The sequence below is a fragment of the Amblyraja radiata genome, chromosome 1, assembly GCF_010909765.2.
Source record: "Amblyraja radiata isolate CabotCenter1 chromosome 1, sAmbRad1.1.pri, whole genome shotgun sequence".
NCBI lineage: Eukaryota > Metazoa > Chordata > Chondrichthyes > Rajiformes > Rajidae > Amblyraja > Amblyraja radiata.
The window spans coordinates 72,835,389-72,856,117 of NC_045956.1; the positions used below are offsets into that span (position 1 = coordinate 72,835,389).

Consider the following 20,729-nt stretch of genomic DNA (forward strand, 5'->3'; position numbering starts at 1 on the left):
ACATAGTGCGAACTCCATCTTTAAGCTCGCAGACGACACCAACATTGTTGGACGAATTACAGATGGTGATGAGTCAGAGTATAGAAGTGAGATCGACCTATTGACCAAATGTTGCTCGCACAACAACCTGGCTCTCTAAGATTAAAACCAATTAACTGATTGTGGACTTTGGACGAGGAAGGATAAGGACCAACAATCCTGTTTATATCAACCATGGTGGAGAGAGTCAAAAACTTCAAATTCCTGGGTGTGCATATTTCCCAAGATTTTTCCTGGACCCAGCACACTGATGCAATTATAATCATAAATAAAGCACATCAACGATTACTTCCTGAAAAGATTTAAGAGATTTGGTATGTCAAAGGGGATTCTCTTGAACTGCTACAGGTGTACAGTAGAGAGCATATTGACTGATTGCATCATGGCCTGTTTCGGCAACCTGAAAGTCCAGGAGTGGAAAAGACTGCAAAAAGTTGTGAACACTGCCCAGTCCATCACCGGCTCTGACCTCCCCACCATCGAAGGGATTTATCAGAGTCGTTGCCTCAAAAAGGCAACCAGCATTGTCAGAGACACACACCACCCTTGCCACACACTCATTTCACCACTGCCATCGGGAATAAGGTACAGGAGCCTGAAAACTGTAACGTCCAGGTTCAGGAACAGCTTCTTCCCTACAGCCATCAGGCTATTAAACACTACAACCTCAAATAAGCTCTGAACTACAATAGACAATTATTATTGCACTACTATTGTTTGTTTTTTCAGTATGTGTGCATGTGTATATATATATATATTTGTGTGTGTGTGTACTTGTGAGTATTTGTATATATATATATATATACTGAACTATTTTTTTCTCTCATTTATCTCTCTTCCAAACACGTGTAAATCCCATTCTGAAGAAGCCTCGCCAATAGCTTCCTTACCACTGAAGTGAGGCTTACCGGTTATAATTACCTGGATTATCTCTACGCCCCTTCTTAAACAAAGGAACAACATTGGCTACGCTCCAGTCCTCCGGGACCTCGTCTGCGGTTAGGGAAAATATAAAGATCTAAATCAATGGTCCTGCAATCTCCTCTCTTGCCTCGCTCCATAAATTAGATAGATCCCATTAGGCCCTGGGGATTTGCCACCTTAATGCTCTTCAAGAACCCCAACACCACTTAATTTCAAACTGCTCTAGCATATTAGTATTGTCCACACTGATCTCACAATCTCTCATGGCCTCCTTGGTGAATAGTCAAGTCAAGTAAAGTTTATTCGTCACATACACATACGAGATGTGCAGTGAAATGAAAAGTGGCAATGCTCGCGGACTTTGTGCATAAAGACAAACAAACAAACAACCAAACAAACTATAAACACAATCGTAAACACACACATATTCTTTTACATATTAAATATTGCAAGGAAAAACGTACAGTAAATTTAGTCCCTGGTGAGATAGGAGTTTACAGTCCGAATGGCCTCTGGGAAGAAACTCCTTCTCAACCTCTCCGTTCTCACAGCATGGCAACGGAGGCGTTTGACTGACCGTAGCAGCTGGAACAGTCCGTTGCATGGGTGGAAGGGGTCTCCCATGATTTTATTGGCTCTGGAGTTGCACCTCCTGATGTATAGTTCCTGCAGGGGGGCAAGTGAAGTTCCCATAGTGCGTTCGGCCGAACGCACTACTCTCTGCAGAGCCTTCTTGTCCTGGGCAGAGCAATTCCCAAACCAGATGGTAATATTTCCGGACAAGATGCTTTCCACAGCCGCTGAGTAGAAGCACTGGAGGATCCTCGGAGACACTCTGAATTTCCTCAATTGCCTGAGGTGGTAAAGGCGCTGCCTTGCCTTACTCACGAGTGCTGCGGCGTGTGATGCCCATGTCATATCCTCAGAGATGTGGACTCCCAGATATTTAAAACAGCTCACCCTATCCACAGTATCCCCATTTATCCTCAATGGTGTGTACGTCCTCGGATGATGTGCCCTCCTAAAGTCCACGATCATCTCCTTAGTTTTTTTGATGTTCAAGAGGAGGCTGTTGTCCTGGCACCAGAGTGCTAGATCAGCCACCTCCTCTCGGTAGGCCTTCTCATCGTTGTCTGAGAACAGGCCCATCACCACAGTGTCATCAGCAAACTTAATTATTGAGTTGGAGCTGAACCTAGCCACACAGTCATGTGTGTACAGGGAGTACAATAGGGGGCTGAGGATGCAACCCTGGGGCGATCCTGTGCTCAGGGTGAGGGACTTCGATGTATTCCCTCCCATCTTAACTACTTGGGGCCTGGCGGTGAGAAAGTCCAGGGCCCAGGCACACGGGGGTGTTGAGCCCCAATTCCAGTAGCTTCCCGGCCAGTCTGGTGGGGACTATCATGTTGAAGGCTGAACTGAAGTCTATGAACAGCAAAGTACACATTTACTCCATGTTCTGACTCCAAGCATAAATTCCCTCCTTTATTCTTGAGCGGTTCTACCTTCTGGTTGCCCTCTTGTTTTTAATGTATGTGTAAAAAGCCTTAAGGGCATGTCCCACTTACGCAATTTTTTCGGCGGCCTGCCGACACCCGTCATAGTCGCAGCAGGTTGCCGAAAATTTTCAAAAAGTTAAAAAAATCCAGCGGCGACCAGAAAAAGGTACGATTCTTTGGGCGACTACTCACGACCATACAGGCGACATGTCACTTAGGATTTTCTTTATTCCTACTCACAAATTACCATCACCATTCTGGTGTTCCAACCAGGTCTGCCTATCGTGATGAAAAGTCATCAATCTGGAACATTAGCTCTGTCCCTTTATCCAATGTAGTTGCTTGACCTGCTGAATTTTCACAGCATTTTCTACTTATATGCTATATAGTATTTGTATTCACTTGATTTAAAACCACATAACTCAGTTGTTATATTTTCTAACCCAAGGAACTGGAAGCAAGTCTGCAGCAACTTCTTGCAACCAAAATAGCTGTTTACATAATGACGTTTTTAATAGTGACTGTGGCTTGGGCGTCGCATATCAGGTAAATATTGTTTTTTGCACTACACTGCATTTTAAATGTAATCACTGCATTTAAATGTTATCTTAAGGGAAAGCAAGTGATTGTGCTAAACAGACGGTTATTGTGAGTGCAGGTGCTCTTATTTCTGTAAGTTATGCCAAACTGTCTTGTACTCATTGTTCAGGACTCACCAAGGATTGAATATGATGACATAATATTTTCTGACTTGGAATCATTTCCTGGTTACAGTTTATTAAAAAATTCGTATTGCATTTGAATATCAACTAATTTTTAAATATTCATTTTTTTATAGATTGTTCCAAGTAATTGAACAAATAGATGATGTTCTTGCCCTTCTCAACTTGGTGAGTATAAAATGTTCATGACAATTTGCCTTGGAATATCTCATGAACTAAAATAAACCAACAATGATTCCTCACTGTTGTGATGGAATGCCAACAACTTGATGTCATTGGTTAGATATGATTTTACTTCGGAGTCACGTGAGTGACTACGTGAAGAACCCGCCAGGATGCATGCGTGTCATATCGTCTATTGCGTACGACTGGCAGTGTGGACGCGATTCTCCTGCCAGCAGTCAGACCTGAAGGTGTTTTTTTAACCTTTTCCAGGTTTTATCTTCCTGCAGGAACCTCTACTGAGAGGTCCTGTAAAGCCCGGGGCGAAGTCCAGAGGACCCAGTCAAGGGAATACCGGTCACGACATCGGGCATACCCGAAAACATCGGGGATACCCCCCCGACATATAGCCGCTTTAAAGACCGCGGAATGCGGGAGCGGGCGGCCGTAAATTCGCCTCTCGGGCTGCTGGCGTTGGAACCAGCAGCTTCACACTGGTGCCAGTGGCACCTGGGGGGAGAAAACATCGGGGATATCCCCCGACATATAGCCGCTTTTAAGACCATGGAATGCGGGAGCGGCGGCGGTGAATTTGCCTATCGGGCCGTTGGCGTTTGGAGCCAGCAGCTTCATACTGGTGCCGGTAGCACCTGGGAAAACACAGCGGGGATACCCCGTGACAAAAGCCGCATTTAAGACCGCGGGAGCGGGCGGTGGTGAATTCGCCTCTCGGGCCGCTGGCGTTGGAGCCAGCAGCCTCATACTGGTGCCGGTGGCACCTGGGGAAACACATCGGGGATACCCCGACACACAGCCGCTTGAAAGACCACGAAATATGGGCAGCGGGCGGCGGAGAAGTCGTCTCTCGGAGCCAGCGGCTTCATACTGGTGCCAATGGCACCTTCACAACGGGGATACCACCCGACAATGTATATCGCGGCTATCCCTGCCGGGATATTCACAGGGACCACGGGGATATCCCTGCTGCTGGAACCACGGGGATACCCAGCACGGCGGGGGGGGGGAAGGGAAGGCCCCGACCTCGAGACCCTGCAGCAGAAGGTTTAAAACAGGACCTGCAGGTAAATTCTTTACTCTCAGGTTGTTAAGTTCTATTTCTGTGAGGATGTGTTACAGGAAAGGAACCATGGACTAAGTCCAAATGGAGACTGACTGCGGAGGACCACGGGAGTGCGGGCAGTCAGCAGCGGTTGGCTACACCTGGACCGCTAATCGATCATCAGTCTCCGACCTGGCATCTGCACAGTTGGAATCGACACCACAGACTAGCGGGAAGGCCAAGCAAAAAGTCAGACAGGCCGAAGACTCGGACAAGTCGGGCTGTGAATACTCACCGCCAGCGGGAGCACTGTGATCGCATATCCCGCATGGAGCGGTTGATGGAACAGATGCTCCAATGTGACATGCTCTGGTATATGGAGTCTAGTCACCATGGGGTCCTAGGACGCCCAAGGCAGCACCTTATTGAGGGCTGCATAATGCATCTCCCTCGACAGAGGGGAGCATTAGGAGTCACTTCTGGGCTGACTCTCAAGAAAGGGGTTTGACTGAAGATACCACAAGTGTGCAGGGGGTGCAGGAACAACACAACCAGCAGCAAGAGCTCGACGAGGGCCATCGGGCTCAAGAAGGCCACATCATCACATAAGACCTCACATCTCCGGCGGCAGTACCCCTATGCACCCACCAGCAAACCACGATGCACTGAAGCTGGTGAAAGCTTGAAGGCCGTACAACCAGAACAAAGGTCTTTTTTAGGCCACAGCCCAGAACGGCCTTCTTGGAAGATGCGCCAACCCCATACTCGAGCTCCTCTACCTCCCAGGAGCAGAAGTGCAAAATCATGCACACATGGTTGAGGCAGCTCCTGGGCCGGGTTGCATAAGTCCTCCCATTTGGATAAATGTATGGAGCCACATTGATGATGTCTCTTGTCACGGATACAAGTTGGTAATACTCAAACTGATTGAATATTTACACTGGTTTGGGATAACATAAGATTAGTTTATACTGCACAACAGGTATGGTTGGAGTTGCCTTTCAAGGCAGGCTCACAATATGGGATGTGGTCTGATCATTGTCAACAGCCTCAACCCGCATGTGCAGTATAGACATTTCTGAATAACTTCCATGTGATCATTTCCTCTCACAGGGTTGAAGATATTTGAAATTTAACTGGATGAGGCAATGATACACTCAGAAGCGTTGCAAAATGGGCTAACTTCAGTTTCCAGATTATTTACCAAATCACTACAATCAGTGCTTCGACTGCACAGAGCTAACAAATAAGTGGCATGGCCAATCTGAATGATATTGAACATACTGTATTTTACTAAATTTGCCTTATCAGCCACATAGCTATATTTGAGAAATTGAGGTTCTCACCCGTCCAGTTAAATTCAAATTAAGTTGATACCAACTGAAACTATTGATTATTAGGATACAATCAAACCATTTATTTGTCTGGGATCAGCTCTGAGATAAAAGATTAGACCTCTGCTATTCTCAGTTGAAACAAACAAAGTCACAATGATGGACGAACAGTATTCAGCTTTGCTCCACTAAAAACCTCTCATCTGTAAATCTTCAGTCATTTCCAAACTGATGCTATTGCCCAAAGATGGGAAATCTACTAATACCATCTCTAGTTACGGAGGCAGATGGGATTAGCATGAGTTATCAAGTGTTCAGTCATGGTATCAACTGCCAATGGACACCAGGTGCATTCAGTGCATTAAAGGGCGTGTGGATAGGCATAACCTGCATGCACAAGTCCAAGGTGATACACTTTGGTTGTGGTATATGTTAATCACAAAGGTACAACCAAATCAAAGTATCCGGTGATAGTTTTACCTAACCGCATTTAGCACTGGTGTATTATCATGCAAAATCAATGACAACACAGAATGAATGTGTGATCACAAAGTATTTAATGACATTGTGGATCGATGGAACACTAACGTTGAGATGCTTGCATCCAGGCTCAATCAACAGTTGCAAAAAATACGAGGCATATTAGTGGCGAAGGGCGCATTCTCGCTACACTAGGGAGGAATGTTCTTTTATGTCTTCCTCCATTTGGCCTCAATAGACGGGTCTTGCAAAATTCAGCAAGACTCCCGCTTCCGGGTTTTCATAGTGCCTGCCTGGATTATATACCCATGGTTCTCGCTGATGTGGGGAATGAGCATAAAACCTTACATGGTTATTTCCGGACAAAAAGATGCTGGTTCAGTTGTGATGTTGAAACCATCCTTTGCATGATATAATCAATTCTTAGACTTACAGACTCTGAGAGACCGTTTCCTGCGGCTCGGGTTGTCAAACCATAAGCATTAGGAGTGCTCACTGCAGATTGTAGGGATAGCACCAAATAGCAGCAAACCGCATAGGAGATGGGAAGTATTGTTTATTCTTCTTTACGTTTAACTCGGCACGGATGACTGACACATTGAAATTCAGTTCATAAATAAGTGAAATAACATTGTTATGTGCCAGGGGTAAACGGAACGAAAAAGGTTGGGAACCCCTGCTCTATAGCCTGCACTTCCATGTGCCTATCCAAAAGCCTCTTAAACGCCACTATTCTAACACATCTATGTGACTAAAACTCTTTGTTTGTGCCGGCAATGTGTCACTCTGCTCTGCTTTTTCCTATCTTCTTCCAAACGCTACGTCACAGCCTTCCCACTTTCACATATTCTACTCACATTTTTCCCGTCGAAGTGATAAACATCTTCCCGTCGCATTTCAACCTATGTTTCCGAAGTTATTCATGATTTAAAGTTTCAATAAATGCCAAAACTGCTTTCACAGAGAGCATCCAGTGATGATGTCACAATGCCTCTCACAGTGCACGAATCACAATGGGCTCTCAAGCTGCTTGCCGACTGCCACAATGACATCACAATGGGACGTTGCCAGCGGTAATAATGGGCTCTCAAGCTGCCTGCCTCTCACAGTGCACCAATCACAAGCTGTCCAGGCCCTGGCGCTGCTCTACGACCTGGGTAGGTCCTGGGGCAGGGAATGGGAATAAGGGGAGGAGGATGAGAGAAATGAGGAGGAGGGAGATGGGGTAGGGTCTCTACCCCCTCCCTCTCTGCCCCTCTCCCTCTCTACCCCCCCCCCCCTCCCTCTACCCTCCCTCTCTACTCCCCTCCCTCTCTACCCACTCCACCTCCCTCTCTACCCCCTCCCTCTCTACCCCCTCCCTCTCTACCCCTCCCTCTCCTTCTCTACCCCCTCCCCCTCCCTCTCTACCCCCCTCCCTCTCTGCCGCCCCTCCCTCTCTACCCCCTTCCCTCTCTACCACCCCCCCCCCCTCTCTAACCCCTCCCTCTCTGGGGAGTGGTGCGTATTGGGACCTATGAATATTTTAGTGGAATATTGCGTTCGGGGACCAGCCCTCCCCTGTGACTCCGCGTGCCCCTCCCCCCCCCCCCCCCCCCCCGCATTGGGGGACGGGACCCAATGGGTCCCACTTGGTCTAGTCTCTATTAAAGGTCAAACACTTTATTTGCCCTTTGTGCTTACACACATAGGAACTCTTGTGCGGTTGTTCAGAGAGTCAAATCAAGTCAAATTAAAAAGACACACAGAAAGACACATAATCTATAAAAACATATACTTCTCTAGAAATAGAAAAGAAAGTGCCTAAAACCCTATATAAAGGGGAAAGTGAGAGCATTGTAAATTGCACAAACCCTATATAAAAGTGTCGATTACATTGTAAATTGCACAGGCCCAGGAGACAATATAATATGATATAATATGATATGCTATGAGGTAGGTCAGGACATCAGTTCATTTTGTTTTGGCCAAGAGTCTCACTGTGGCAGGGAAGAAGCTCTTAAAAAAGCGTGTTCTGTTTGTGGCGATGCTGTCCGCTCGTCTGTGCCTGAGGTTGTATGTGCAGTTTTTGTGTTTGAGCAGGGAGTGAGCTGGATGTAGTGTGTCTCTAATGATTCTCTCTGCTCTTTTTTGACAGCGCTGTGTGTAGATTGTGTCCATGGAGGGGAGTTCCGTTCTGATAATCCTCTCTGCAGTCTTTATGACTCTTTGCAGAGCCTTCCTCTCTGTCTGTGTGGTGTTTCCATACCACACCGTGATGCCTGTGGTGAGGATGCTCTCTATCAGTCCTTTGTAGACCTGGGGAGAGGGCGACAGTGCAGACCAGCTTTTCTGAGCAGCCTGATGAAGTACAGTCTCTGCTGGGCTTTTTTCACTGTGGCAGCAGTGTTCAAAGTCCAGTTCAGATCTGATGTTACTTGTAATCCCAGGTATCTGTAACTGTCAGCCCTCTCCACCACAGTCCCCTTGATGATGAGGGGCTGCAGGGGGGGGGTGGATTTTTTCTGGTCCATTATTATTTCTCTTGTCTTGTCTGTGTTGAGGCTTAGGTCGTTCACCTCACCATAGGCAAGAATGTCGTTCACCAGACTCCTGTAGCCCGACTCGTCCCCCCCCCCTTGATGAGGCCCAGGATGGTGGTATCATCCGCATACTTAATAATTATGGTATTTTCCTGGGTGGAGACACAGTCGTGTGTGTACAGGGTGAAAAGTTTGGGGCTGAGACAGCAGCCTTGTGGTGATCCTGTGCTGACGGTGAGCTCTGCAGACACCCTCCTTCCCATCCTCACCACCTGTGGTCTTTCAGTCAGGAAATCCAAGATCCAGTTGCAGGTGGGAGTCGTTACGCCGAGGTCTGTCATCTTCTCAGTCAGCCTGCACGGGCGAATGGTGTTAAAAGCCGAGCTGTAATCCAGGAACAGCGTTCTGACGTATGTTCCTCTGCTGTCCAGGTGTTGCAGGATGTGGTGTAGAGCAATGGCCACTGCGTCGTCCACTGAGCGGTTGGGGCGGTAGGCGAACTGGGGGGGGTCGATCGTGCCCGGGACCATGCGATTGATGTGTGTGAGAACCAGTTTTTCTAGACACTTCATGGCAACTGGCGTGAGTGCCACTGGCCTGAAGTCATTCAGGGTGGATGGGTTAGGTTTTTTTGGAACTGGTACAATGGTGGAAAATTTAAAAATACGGGGGACCACTGCTTGGTTTAAAGACAGATTGAAGATGTCTACATACACTCCAGTGAGTTGTTCTGCACAGGCCTTCAGAACTTTAGGAGGGACGCCATCTGGTCCCACAGCCTTGTGGGGGTTCACCTGCCTCAGAGCTTTCAGGACCTGTGTGGGTGTCACCTGAAAGACAGTGTCCGTGGGGTTGCAGGGGGCTTTTGAGGGGGTGTCTGTGTTCAGTCTGTCAAACCTGGTGTAGAAGGTATTAAGGCTGTCTGGGAGGGTGACATCCTGGGGGTCTGTGGTTGGTACTGTTTTCTTGTAGCTTGTGACTGCTTGGATTCCCTGCCACATACTGCGTGTGTTGTTACTTAGGTAAAAGCTTTCAAGTTTTTGGGAATAAGCCCTCTTTCCAGCTCTGATGGACTTCTGTAGCTCGTACCGGGCTTTCTTGTACTCCTTTTGATCTCCTGACTTAAAAGCTTCCTGCCTTTTCCTGATCTTCTGTTTTATGTTTCCATTGAACCAAGGTTTCTGGTTTGGAAACAAACGCACAGTTCTGGGAGGGGCACATATAGATGTGCACCAGCTGATGTAGTCACTCACAGCCTCTGTGTATTCATGAATGTCATCTGTGGCCACCTTAAAACTTTCTCCCTCACAGCCACACCCTCTAGTGTTAGGCATTTCCACTCTGGAGAAAGGTTCTGACTGTCTACCCTATCTATTCCTCACATAATTTAACATACTTCTATCAAGTCTCCCCTTAACCTCTGACATACCAGTGAAACAATCCAAGTCTATCTAACCTCTCCCTCTGGCTGAACCCCTTTAATCCAGGCAGCATTCTAGTAAACCTTCTCTGCACCCTCTCCAAAGCCTACACACCTTTCCCGTAATGGGGCAACTAAAATTACATGCAGTACACCTGCTCCTCGACCTACGATGGGGTTACGTTCCAATAAACCCATCCTAAAATATCGCAAGTCGAAAACGCATTTAATACATTGCGATCACGTGACCGGAAGTGGCGTGCGGCACACTGCTGCTGCCGAGCGTTTGCCGATCATAAAGTCGAAATATCGCAAGTCGAAGCATCGTAAATTGGGGAGCACCTATACTCCAAATGCAGCCTAACCAAAGTCCTGTGGAGCTATATCATGACTTCCTGTCTTTTATACTCCATGCCCTTCACAAGCATACCGCCTTCTTTTGCACCCTCTCTACTTATGCTGCCACCTTCAGTGTGCAGTGAATTTAGACTCCAAGATCCCTCTGCACATCAATGCTGTTAACGTTCTTGTCATTAACTATATTCTCTCCTTATATTCAACCTTCCAAAGTGCAACATCTCACACTTAGAGTAGACCAACTGGCCCTTTAAACCTGCTTTGTCTTTCTTCGAGGTCATGGCTGATCTTCTACCTGAACTCCATATGCCAGCACTATTATCATATGGATTCCCTTAACATCCAGTTTGCATGAACTCAATGACTAAATTTGCACTGCTCTCTGCACTTGAGGGGAGACTTGATAGAAGTACAAAGAATTATGAGAGGCATAGATCGTATAGACAATCAGAATCATTTTCCCAGGCAGAAATTTATTGACTGAAAACACACTCATTTGAAAATCTGTTTTTTGCATGCAACTTAGATACTATCTTTCTGATTTCTTGGTATTTACAATTTGTGTTCAAATATATGCCTTCACGTTTAGCACTCAAACTACTCCAGCTGAACGCATCTTCTGAGTGGAATGAGAGGGGTTTGTTTTGGAGTAGTCCAGAGGCTGAATGCAAAGGTGTACAGGTTTCTCAGATCCAGTTCAGGAGTTCCTGGTGATGGAGGTGCAAGGAGGAGCAATAACCAATGCCAAAAACACAAGTAAACCTCCTCTGCTTCCTATCCCTCTTTTGCGGCTGCCAATCTCTCATCCTCCTCCCATTGTTTTGCTTGCCAAGGGAGAACCCTAGGAAGATGCCCATTATCCAGCTCCCTTTCTCCTGTGGCTTCTTAAAAGTATCCAACAAGGTAGAAAATTACAACATCAACTAATGTTATGTGAAATCCTTGGGGAAAATTTCAGAAATAGTGTCAATGATGGGCCTGTCCCACTTAGGCGATTTTTTTGGGGCGACTACAGGCGACTGCCACAAAAATTTCAACATGTTGCAACATTTTTGGCGACAGTGGCTACAATTTTTGCTGTTGTAGGTTGACGTAGGGGTTGTCGTAGGTGCTGTCGTAGGTTGTCGCCAGGTGTCGTAAGTGAATTCCATTAAAACTAGTCCCTGGCACTCGCCTAAAGAGTCGCCTTTGTGGAACAGACCCTTGAGTATTTGTGAATATTTAGTAATGTCCAGTAAGTCCCCAGATGTCTTTCAAGAAGTCACTTTCAAGTCTCCATCAACGAGTGAACAGTAAGATGTAATAAACCTATAAGTAGTGTTTAACGCTCTTTGTGACAACTTACTTACTTCCATATTGGTCGGTTGCTTTTAGGAGAAGGCAGTGAATCAAATGCTAACAACCAAAATGTTGTGCAATGTAATGAGGAATCAGCACGTGAAACTGGCCAATTCAATTGAATTAGGAGATAAGTGAGACCATGCTTTCCTTGTGGTAAAAATTTTGAAGTTAGACTAGCGGCAGCATCACTTCTGTTCAACAGACTTTATACTATTTCAAACAATCCCCAAGTTACTGTTAAGGTGGGACTTTGCTCTGAGTTGAAATTGTACTGTATTTGATGTGAAGTCTGTTGGTAGGGTGAGTACCAATTTATTTAAGGTAGACAAAAATGCTGGAGAAACTCCGTGGGTGAGGCAGCATCTATGGAGAGAAGGAATTGGCGACGTTTCGGGTCGAGACCCTTCTTCAGACTGATGTCGGGGGGGGGGGGGGGGCGGGAAAAAGAAAGGAAGAGGTGGAAATAGTAGGTTTGTGGGAGAGCTGGGAAGGGGAGGGGAAGGAGGGAGAAAGCAAGGACTATCTGAAATTGGAGAAGTCAATGTTCATACCGCTGGGGTGTAAACTATCCAAGTGAAATATGAGGTGCTGTTCCAATTTATTTAATGCTCTTTTGTATTCCAAGACATCCAGAGGTGAAATTGAGTCCCTGCAGACCAGTATACTGCTATATTCTCCTCTGTGTACATTAAACTACTCCGCCTTGAAGATAAAATGTAATATGTAATTGCAGCCTAAGTATTTTGGGTAAATAGTTGTAATATTTATGTTTTTTAGGCATGCATGATGCTCATAACCTTCCTGCCTTATACTGTAAGTAAATATTATATTGCCTATAACTCTAAGTGGGACAAGTTTCTAAATATCAGAATGGGAGATTTTAGCATGATGCTTTTATAAAAATGCTTATTATGTTGCCATCTTTAACTTTTAAATGGATAATCTTATGCTTTAAAAAAGTTTGTAAAATATTCTGTTATACAATATGATGGCCCTTAGATTTGAATTTGACGAAGCATTTACAAGACTTTAAAAACAATTTTAAAGTGCAATTTAGTATGTCTACAAATCATTATTGGGGTTCAACTGCTATTTAAAAATGTTATGTGCAGTATTTATAAATACTCTAACTGTTCTGTTCTTAGTTTTCCCTGATGGCCTCATTTCCAGATGACAAACTTGGAATTCTATCATTTTGTGTTTGTGCCATTATCATTGGATTAATTCAGGTATGAAATAAATACATTTTAATGTAACCCAATAACCTGGCAGAAAGAGATTAATATTGTGAGTCTAATGTATTCTGGCTATTTATCAGCAACCACTGGAATATCCATAAACCAAATACTGACATTGACCCTGTTACAATTTCCAGGTTAACCCTTTTGGTCTGGGCCACCAATTTGCAGACAAGCGGTATGGAGTTTTGTGCTCCATATTATAGGATTTGGGGTGTGCAAATGAGGTTCACCAAGACAGTGCCTAAGATAATGTTGCAGCTGCGGGGAGAGACTTGCTAGGCTGGGCTTATTTTCCTTGGAGCAGAGCAGGAAGAGGGTGCAGCCTGATAGAGGTATACACAAATTTAGAGGCATGGATAGAGTAGATAGTGAGAATCTTTTCCCTGAGCAGTGGTCTCTCTAACCAGAGGGCATGGATAATATTAGCAATAGGAGAATTAATAATTGAGAGGAATATTTTAATCCAATGAGTGGTTGAAATCTGGAACACTATACAGATGGATGGTGGAGGCAGGTACTGTCATAATATTTTTTAAAGTATTTGGATTAGCTTTTTAAATGTAGCACAAAAGGCTTGAGGTTCAGTAATGTAAATGGGATTTTTAAAGAGAAAATACTGTACTTGATGGCTGGTTCAGATACTGTAGGCTGAAATACTAGTTTCCATGTTGTAGGACTCTATGAATCAATTTGCTAATATTTTTGTTATGCAGTCTCATTCTCCAAAACAGAAGTTGAATTAGCCTCCTCATGGACTTTTTCCATGTCGCCTCCCTCGCGGCCTAACACCATGAATTGGTGCGGCCTTTCCCGAAGTCGGGCCCGGAGTTTCAGCAGCGGGCGGAGCATGGACATTTCATCGTGGAGCGGGCGAGCCCTTGCCGAGGTCACCAGAAGGGAGTGCTCCGATCGCTGGCCCACGGACTGTTACAGCCTGAAGTCTGCGGAGCTTCTAGCCGCGGGTGCGGCATCCGGAGCCTGGGATCCCTTGCTAGGGATCGCTGGAGTTCGCTGGAGAAGAGCTCCGACCGCCGGCCCGCGGCCGATAACATCCTACGGGTGCGGCGTGAACTTAACATCCGGAGCGGGATCCCTCGCCGGGGATCCCCGGAGAAGAGCTTCGACTGCCAGCCTGCGGCCTACAACATCCTGAAGCCGCGGTCTCCGGTAGGGAATCGCCGATTCGGGACTTACCATCCCGACGAGAGGGCCTGTACATCTGGCCGCCCGCAGCGGTGACTGCGGAGGTTTATGGCCCCAACCACGGGGTATCAATGGAGGAGGACTGACTGTACTTTGTGCCTTCCAGCACAGTGAAGACTGCTGTGGTGGATGTTTGTGTTCAATTTTTATTGTGTATTTTGTGTTCTTTTTTTATTGTACCGCTGCTGGCAAGTTCATTTCACTGCACTTTATTGTGTATGTGATGAATAAATTGATTAATTGATTGATTGAAAGGGAATTCAAAGCTGAACCACTATTGTGAGAAGTATTGGAAGAAAATGGTTAAAAGATTATACAGAATTTCTGCATTTTATTTAAGTTGTGGCATCTGCAGGTGAGGTTTCTAAATTCAGGTTCAGCTATTTTCAAAAGGGATTGATGACAAATTCCATTACACACAGAGCCTTTGTAGCTATCACGGAGATGAAAATTCTGATGCGAACCAATGTGTTGATGCAGTGTACCATCCAATTACTCCCTTTTGGCCATGTGTGTTGTTTTCTGCTAAAAGATACATCACATTTTATTGATAATGAAAAGGATAAATGCATTTATTTTTTGAAATTTCTTGGGATTCCTTGATTGCCTAATAGATAATTGCACCGTTATTTACTTATATACCATTTTTGCCAATTTCCCAGATTTGCAGCACTAATGTTTATGCTGGAATTTTCCTCAGTATCCTTGAATTTAAAAAATCACAGCTATGGTTTCCACCCCTGATGAGTGTTCTTAAATGTTAATATGGAAGTGTAAACTTGGTGAAGAAGATGCCAGATTTAACAATTTCCTCAAGGGTCGGTGGCCTGCTATCTAGGCTTGCTCATTAATGCTGCTACTCTTTATGAACGTGTATAAATGTAACAAGGATACATTTGGGAAAATAACAATTTAAGTGCTTTTAAGTGTCATGTAACTAATATATTCAAGTGGTAATTGTTAGTGAAACACTAATAGAGCTTACTTCTTCCTTTAATTCCATAACAGGCCATAATTGTAATTTACGGATTCCACCAACCTTACTTATTGAATGCCCTTATTTGTGCATCAAATGATCGAACTTCTTATAAGTACCAAATCTTAAAGGTGACCTTACAAGCTCCTGGTATGTTCCTCATAGCAGCAATCATGTCTTTCATCTATTGTCCAGTGGTAAGTTCTGTTTTGTGTATCATTATATAACTGGTTAATCTAGCACCATGTTTGGAAAAATGTACATGCAATCAAATTTCAGACTAAAGATCCATGAACATGCAGTAATTTATTTAGTTATATTATGACCTGTCATAAATGAACGTAATATCCTAAAAGCTGCTAGATCAGTTTATGCTGATGCACTGATTTATATCAAGGAGCTAATTGCCTTTTTATCTATTTTAATTCTGCCTGCTGATTGTTATTGTTCATGTGAGCAGAAAGCTGTTACAATAATCTTACCAATGGGAAAAAAAAGATTCAAACTAAGATGTTTAACGTTATGTAAGATTTGTACATACTGTAAGCATGACGTATGGCCTACTTGCCTTCAATGGTCAGGGCATTGAAAATAAGAGTCAGGAAATCATGTTGCAGCTTTATATGAGTTTAGTTAGGCTGCATTTGTGTGCAGATATGCAGGAAGGACGTGCAGGTTTTGGAGAGGTGAAGAAGAGTTTACCAGAATACTGCCTGGATTAGTGTATAGGTATGAGAGGTTGGACAAATTTGGATTGTTTTCTCTGGAACATCAGAGATAGTGGGGAGACCTGATAGAAGTGTATAAAATTATGAGAAGCATATAGATAGTAGACAGTCAGATCTTTTTCCCAGGATGGAAATGTCAAAGACAAGAGAGCATAACTTTAAAGCGTAGGTCTGAAAGAGGGTCCCGATACAAAGCGTCACCTATCCTTTTTCTCCAGAGTTGCTGCCTGACCCGCTGAGTTACTCCAGCACTTTATATCTATCTTTGGTAAAATCAGCTTCTGCAGTTCTTTGTTTCTAAAATTTAAAGGAGACATTTGGGGCAAGTTTTTTTTATACAGAGAATGGTGGTTGCATGGAACACACTGTCAGGGTCTATGATAGCGGCAATACGATAGTATCAATTAAAAGGCATTTAGATGGGCACATGAATACTCATGGAATGAACGGATGTGGATCATGAGCAGGCAGAGGAGATTAGTTTAACTTGGCATCATGTTTAGCATGGACATTGTGGTCCGAAGGGCCTGTTCCTGTGCTATACTGTCCTACAGTGCTCTCCATAATGTTTGGGACAAAGACCCATCATTTATTTATTTGCCTCTGTACTCCACAGTTTGAGATATATAATAGAAAAAAAAGCACATGTGGTTAATTGCACATTGTCAGATTTTATTAAAGGGTATTTTTAAATATTTTGGTTTCACCATGTAGAAATTACAGCTGTTCTTATACATAGTCCCTCCATTTCAGGGCACCATTATGTTTGGGACACATGGCTTCACAGGTGTTTGTAATTGCTCAGGTGTGTTTAATTGCCTCCTTAATGCAGGTATAAGGGAGCTCTCAGCACCTGGTCTTTCCTCCCATCTTTCCATCACCTTTGGAAACTTTGATTGTTGTTTATCAACATGAGGACCAAAGTTGTGCCAATGAAAGTCAAATAAATCATTATGAGACTGAGAAACAAGAATAAAACTGTTAGAAACATCAGCCAAACCTTAGGCTTACCAAAATCAACAGTTTGGAACATCATTAAGAGGAAAGAAAGCACTGGTGAGCTTACTAATCACAAAGGGATTGGCAGGACAAGGAAGACCTCCACAGATGATGACAGAAGATTTCTCACTAAAATAAAGAAAAAACCCCAAACATCTGTCCGACAGATCAGAAACACTCTTCAGGAGTCAGGTGTGGATTAGTCAATGACCACTATCCGCAGAAGACTTCATGAACAGAAATACAGAGGCTACACTGCAAGATACAAACCACTGGTTAGCCGCAAAAATAGGCTGGCCAGGTTACAGTTTGCCAAGAAGTACTTAAAAGAGCAACCACAGTTCTGGAAAAAGGTTCTGAGGACAGATGAGATGAAGATTAACATTTCAGAGTGACTGCAAGAGCAAAATATGGAGAAGAGAAGTACCGAGCCCCACTGTCTACTCGCTGGCGAGGGACAACGAGGGTTCCAGGGCGGGCAGCGCTCCAGCAGCTCCTGCCGTGGGCACAGACTCCGGGAGCGGCCCCAACGCACTGCACCGTTACACGGAGAGAGGGAGTGCCGCAGCCCGACCCACAGCACGGGGGGGGAGAGGGAGGGATGAGAGAGTGGGGGTGGGAGGGGGATGAGAGAGGGAGAGGGGAGAGAGGGATGACGGAGGAAGAGTGGAGAGAGGGATGAGGGAGGGAGGGGGCAAAGAGGGAGGGAGTGGGGTAGAGGTGTGATGAAGTGCAGGGGGTAGGGAGGGGGGTGGTGGTCTGGAGTGATGGGCAAGGTGGGGTAGAGGGAGAGGGACAGGGAGGGATGTATTTGATGGGAGGGGGATACATGTGAGTGGTGGAATATTGCGTTTGGGGAACGGGTGAGTGGTGGAATGTTGCTTTAGGGAACGGGTTGTGTTGGGGGACCAGGCCTCCCGTGTGACAGGGACCCAACAGGTCCCCACTTCCGGAAGTGGCGGTGCCTCGCAGCAGCGGCCTCTGCAGTCTGTCTGTCGTTTTTGTCCTATTAAGTGCATGTTTTGGTTGTAGTTTATATATTATTTTTAGCTGTGGATATGTGGGGGGGCGGGGGGGGGGGGGGGGGGGGGGGGGGAGTCGGGGAAACTTTTAAATCTCTTCCCTGTACGGGGGACCCGATCTTTTCCCTGCCGGGTCTCCATTGTCGTTGGGGCCTAGCACCATGGAGCGGCCTCCAACCGGTACGACCTAGGCCTCCAGTCGCAGAGCCTGCGGACTCACCATCGCAGAGCTGGCCGACTTCAGAGCATGGAGAGCTATGGTGGCGCGCGGCTCTGACCCGCCTTTGGAGCTTCGGAGGCTCCAGCCCCAGGCCCGGTGGACAGTGACATCGGGAGCTCGCGGGTCCCTGGTGGGAGACCGCTTTTCGGAGCCCTCGCAACGGCAACTTCTCCCACCCGAATCCGGAGCAGGGCCTTACATCGCCCGGCGCGGCTTTAACGACTTACCATCGCCCGCCGGGGGCTCCGGCATCAAGACCCGGAGCAGGGCCTTACATCGCCCAGCGGTTTTAACGGCCGCGGGACTTACCATCGCCCGCCGGGGGCTGTAACATCAGGAGAAGAATAAAGAACAGGGGAGAGACAAGACTTTGCCTTCCATCACAGTGAGGAGGTGTTTAGAGATTCACTGTGATGGATGTTTATGTAAATTGTGTTAATTGTGTGTCTTGGTTTTTGACTGTTAATTGTGTGTCTTTGTGTTAATTGTGTGTCTTGTTTGTATGACTGCAGAAACGTAATTTCATTTGAACTTGGGTTCAAATGACAATAAACGTTATTCTATTCTAGTCTAGTTTGTTATATTATGGCATGTCACAAAAGTCATGATGTCCTAAAGGTTTACACTCTCCCAGAGAGTTTACTTTCTTGACTAATTACCTCCTGCACTGAAAAGTTTTAATACTTTGTTAATATTAATGGATGAACCATTATTACCTAATTGGTCTTTTACAGGAGAACTGCCAATTGCTGAGGCGAATTATCTGAAGTTTTAATGTCACCAATATATTTGGGAAATTTAAATTGAGAAAGTTAATTAAATAATCTGGAATAAAAAGGCAAATTTAGTGAAGGCAACCATGAAACCAATCTCAACATCTTTAAATTTTACTTGGTTTACTATCATCTTTCATGGAAGGGTATTTGCCATTCATATCAAATCTGGGCTGCATTTGACAAGCCCTACAAAAATGTAGTTGATTTTGTACTAATCCTTGATATGACCTGGCACCCCACAAAATTCTGAATGTTGCTGTATCAAAATATAATGGAAATAAAACTGACAGACCACCCAACATTAATATCACATCAGATTTAGACATAACAAAGGCACACAAACCCCACGAGATCCTGCAAAACATCTTGCAAGCATCTGATGCCTTGTGCCTAAATTGAATGAGCTGTGCTTACATTGCAGGAGATTGAAGGAACTATCAGGCATACCTATTAAATGCAGACTCATTCATTTCAGGTTTTCCGTAATGATTCCACCAGAAGTGGTAGTTCATTAGTATACAGCTGGAAGAGGGTGGCTCCGTGATGTCTCTTGTGGCACCAGTCAAACCAATGAAGAAACCTTTCTGCTGATTACCAGCTCCCTCGGCTGATGAATTAGTACTCCCCCATTTTGAAAGAAACAACACCTGAGGGTTGTAAGGAAATGGTGCAAACCTGGAGTTGAAGGACGACCAAGAGTGAGCTGACATCATCAGAACAAATAGCTGCAGACTGGGCTTGCAGCAGATGGTAGGGGAACCAATAAAAGTGAAGAAAATTCCTTGACAGTAATTGGGTTTATTTTGTTTTAATTAATGCAATAAGACTGATAGTTTTGTTGGGGCAAGAATTGGTTTAGAAACATAGAAAAATAGGTGCAGGAGTAGGCTATTCGGCCCTTCGAGCCAGCACCACCATTCAATATGATCATGGCTGATCATCTAATATTAGTACCTAGTTCCTGCTTTTTCCCCATATTCCTTGTTTCCTTTACCATAAGAGCTAAATCTAACTTTCTCTTGAAAACATCCAGTGAATTGGCCTCCACTGCCTTTTGTGGCAGAGAATTCCACAGATTCTCAACTCTTTGAGTGAAGGTTTGGTGGTTGGATTATCTGTTTCTCAGTGTGATGAGCTCATAATAGCTGGTATTCTTAGTTGGTCTTAGTACAGGTACTGATAAATGCTGAGTACACTTCTGTAAAAGCAGAAAATTCTGCAAGTACTCAGCAGGTTTTACAGCAGCTGTACTGAGAGAAACTGACTTTGCTTACAGTAAGTGGGCTCATTGTGGAATACAGATCAATTGCTGCCATTGATTAGTCCTGTGGAGATAAGTTCCATAAAAGCATTGCATTGCAATGTAATGCAGAAATGACAATAATTACTGCATGTGGCAGACAACCTTACTGCATAGATATTTATATCTTACGATCAGATAATTTTCATAATTTTTATTTTACAAACACCAATACTTGAAAGTACAGATTTTGCACTAACGTGATGATTTAAATTCAATATTGCATTCAAATTGTAGTACATAGTCATGCATGTTCTTTGGCTCCTAGGTACCATAGAAACATAGAAAATAGATGCAGGAGTAGGCCATTCGGCCCTTCGAGCCTGCACTGTCAATATGATCATGGCCGATCATCCACTCAGTATCCTGTACCTGACCTCTCACCATACCCCCTGATACCT

At 44.9% G+C, this 20,729-nt stretch overlaps 1 protein-coding gene across 1 annotated transcript in view; it reads left to right on the top strand.

Annotated features, from left to right (window-relative positions):
• Positions 1 to 20,729, top strand: part of tmem175 (transmembrane protein 175) — a 45,011-nt gene that overhangs the window by 16,613 nt on the left and 7,669 nt on the right. Inside the window, exons 3-7 of the mRNA XM_033024078.1 lie at positions 2,914 to 3,011; positions 3,304 to 3,355; positions 12,641 to 12,676; positions 13,009 to 13,092; positions 15,316 to 15,480. Coding sequence (XP_032879969.1) covers positions 2,914 to 3,011; positions 3,304 to 3,355; positions 12,641 to 12,676; positions 13,009 to 13,092; positions 15,316 to 15,480 — 435 coding nt within the window. The remainder of the gene's footprint in view (positions 1 to 2,913; positions 3,012 to 3,303; positions 3,356 to 12,640; positions 12,677 to 13,008; positions 13,093 to 15,315; positions 15,481 to 20,729) is intronic.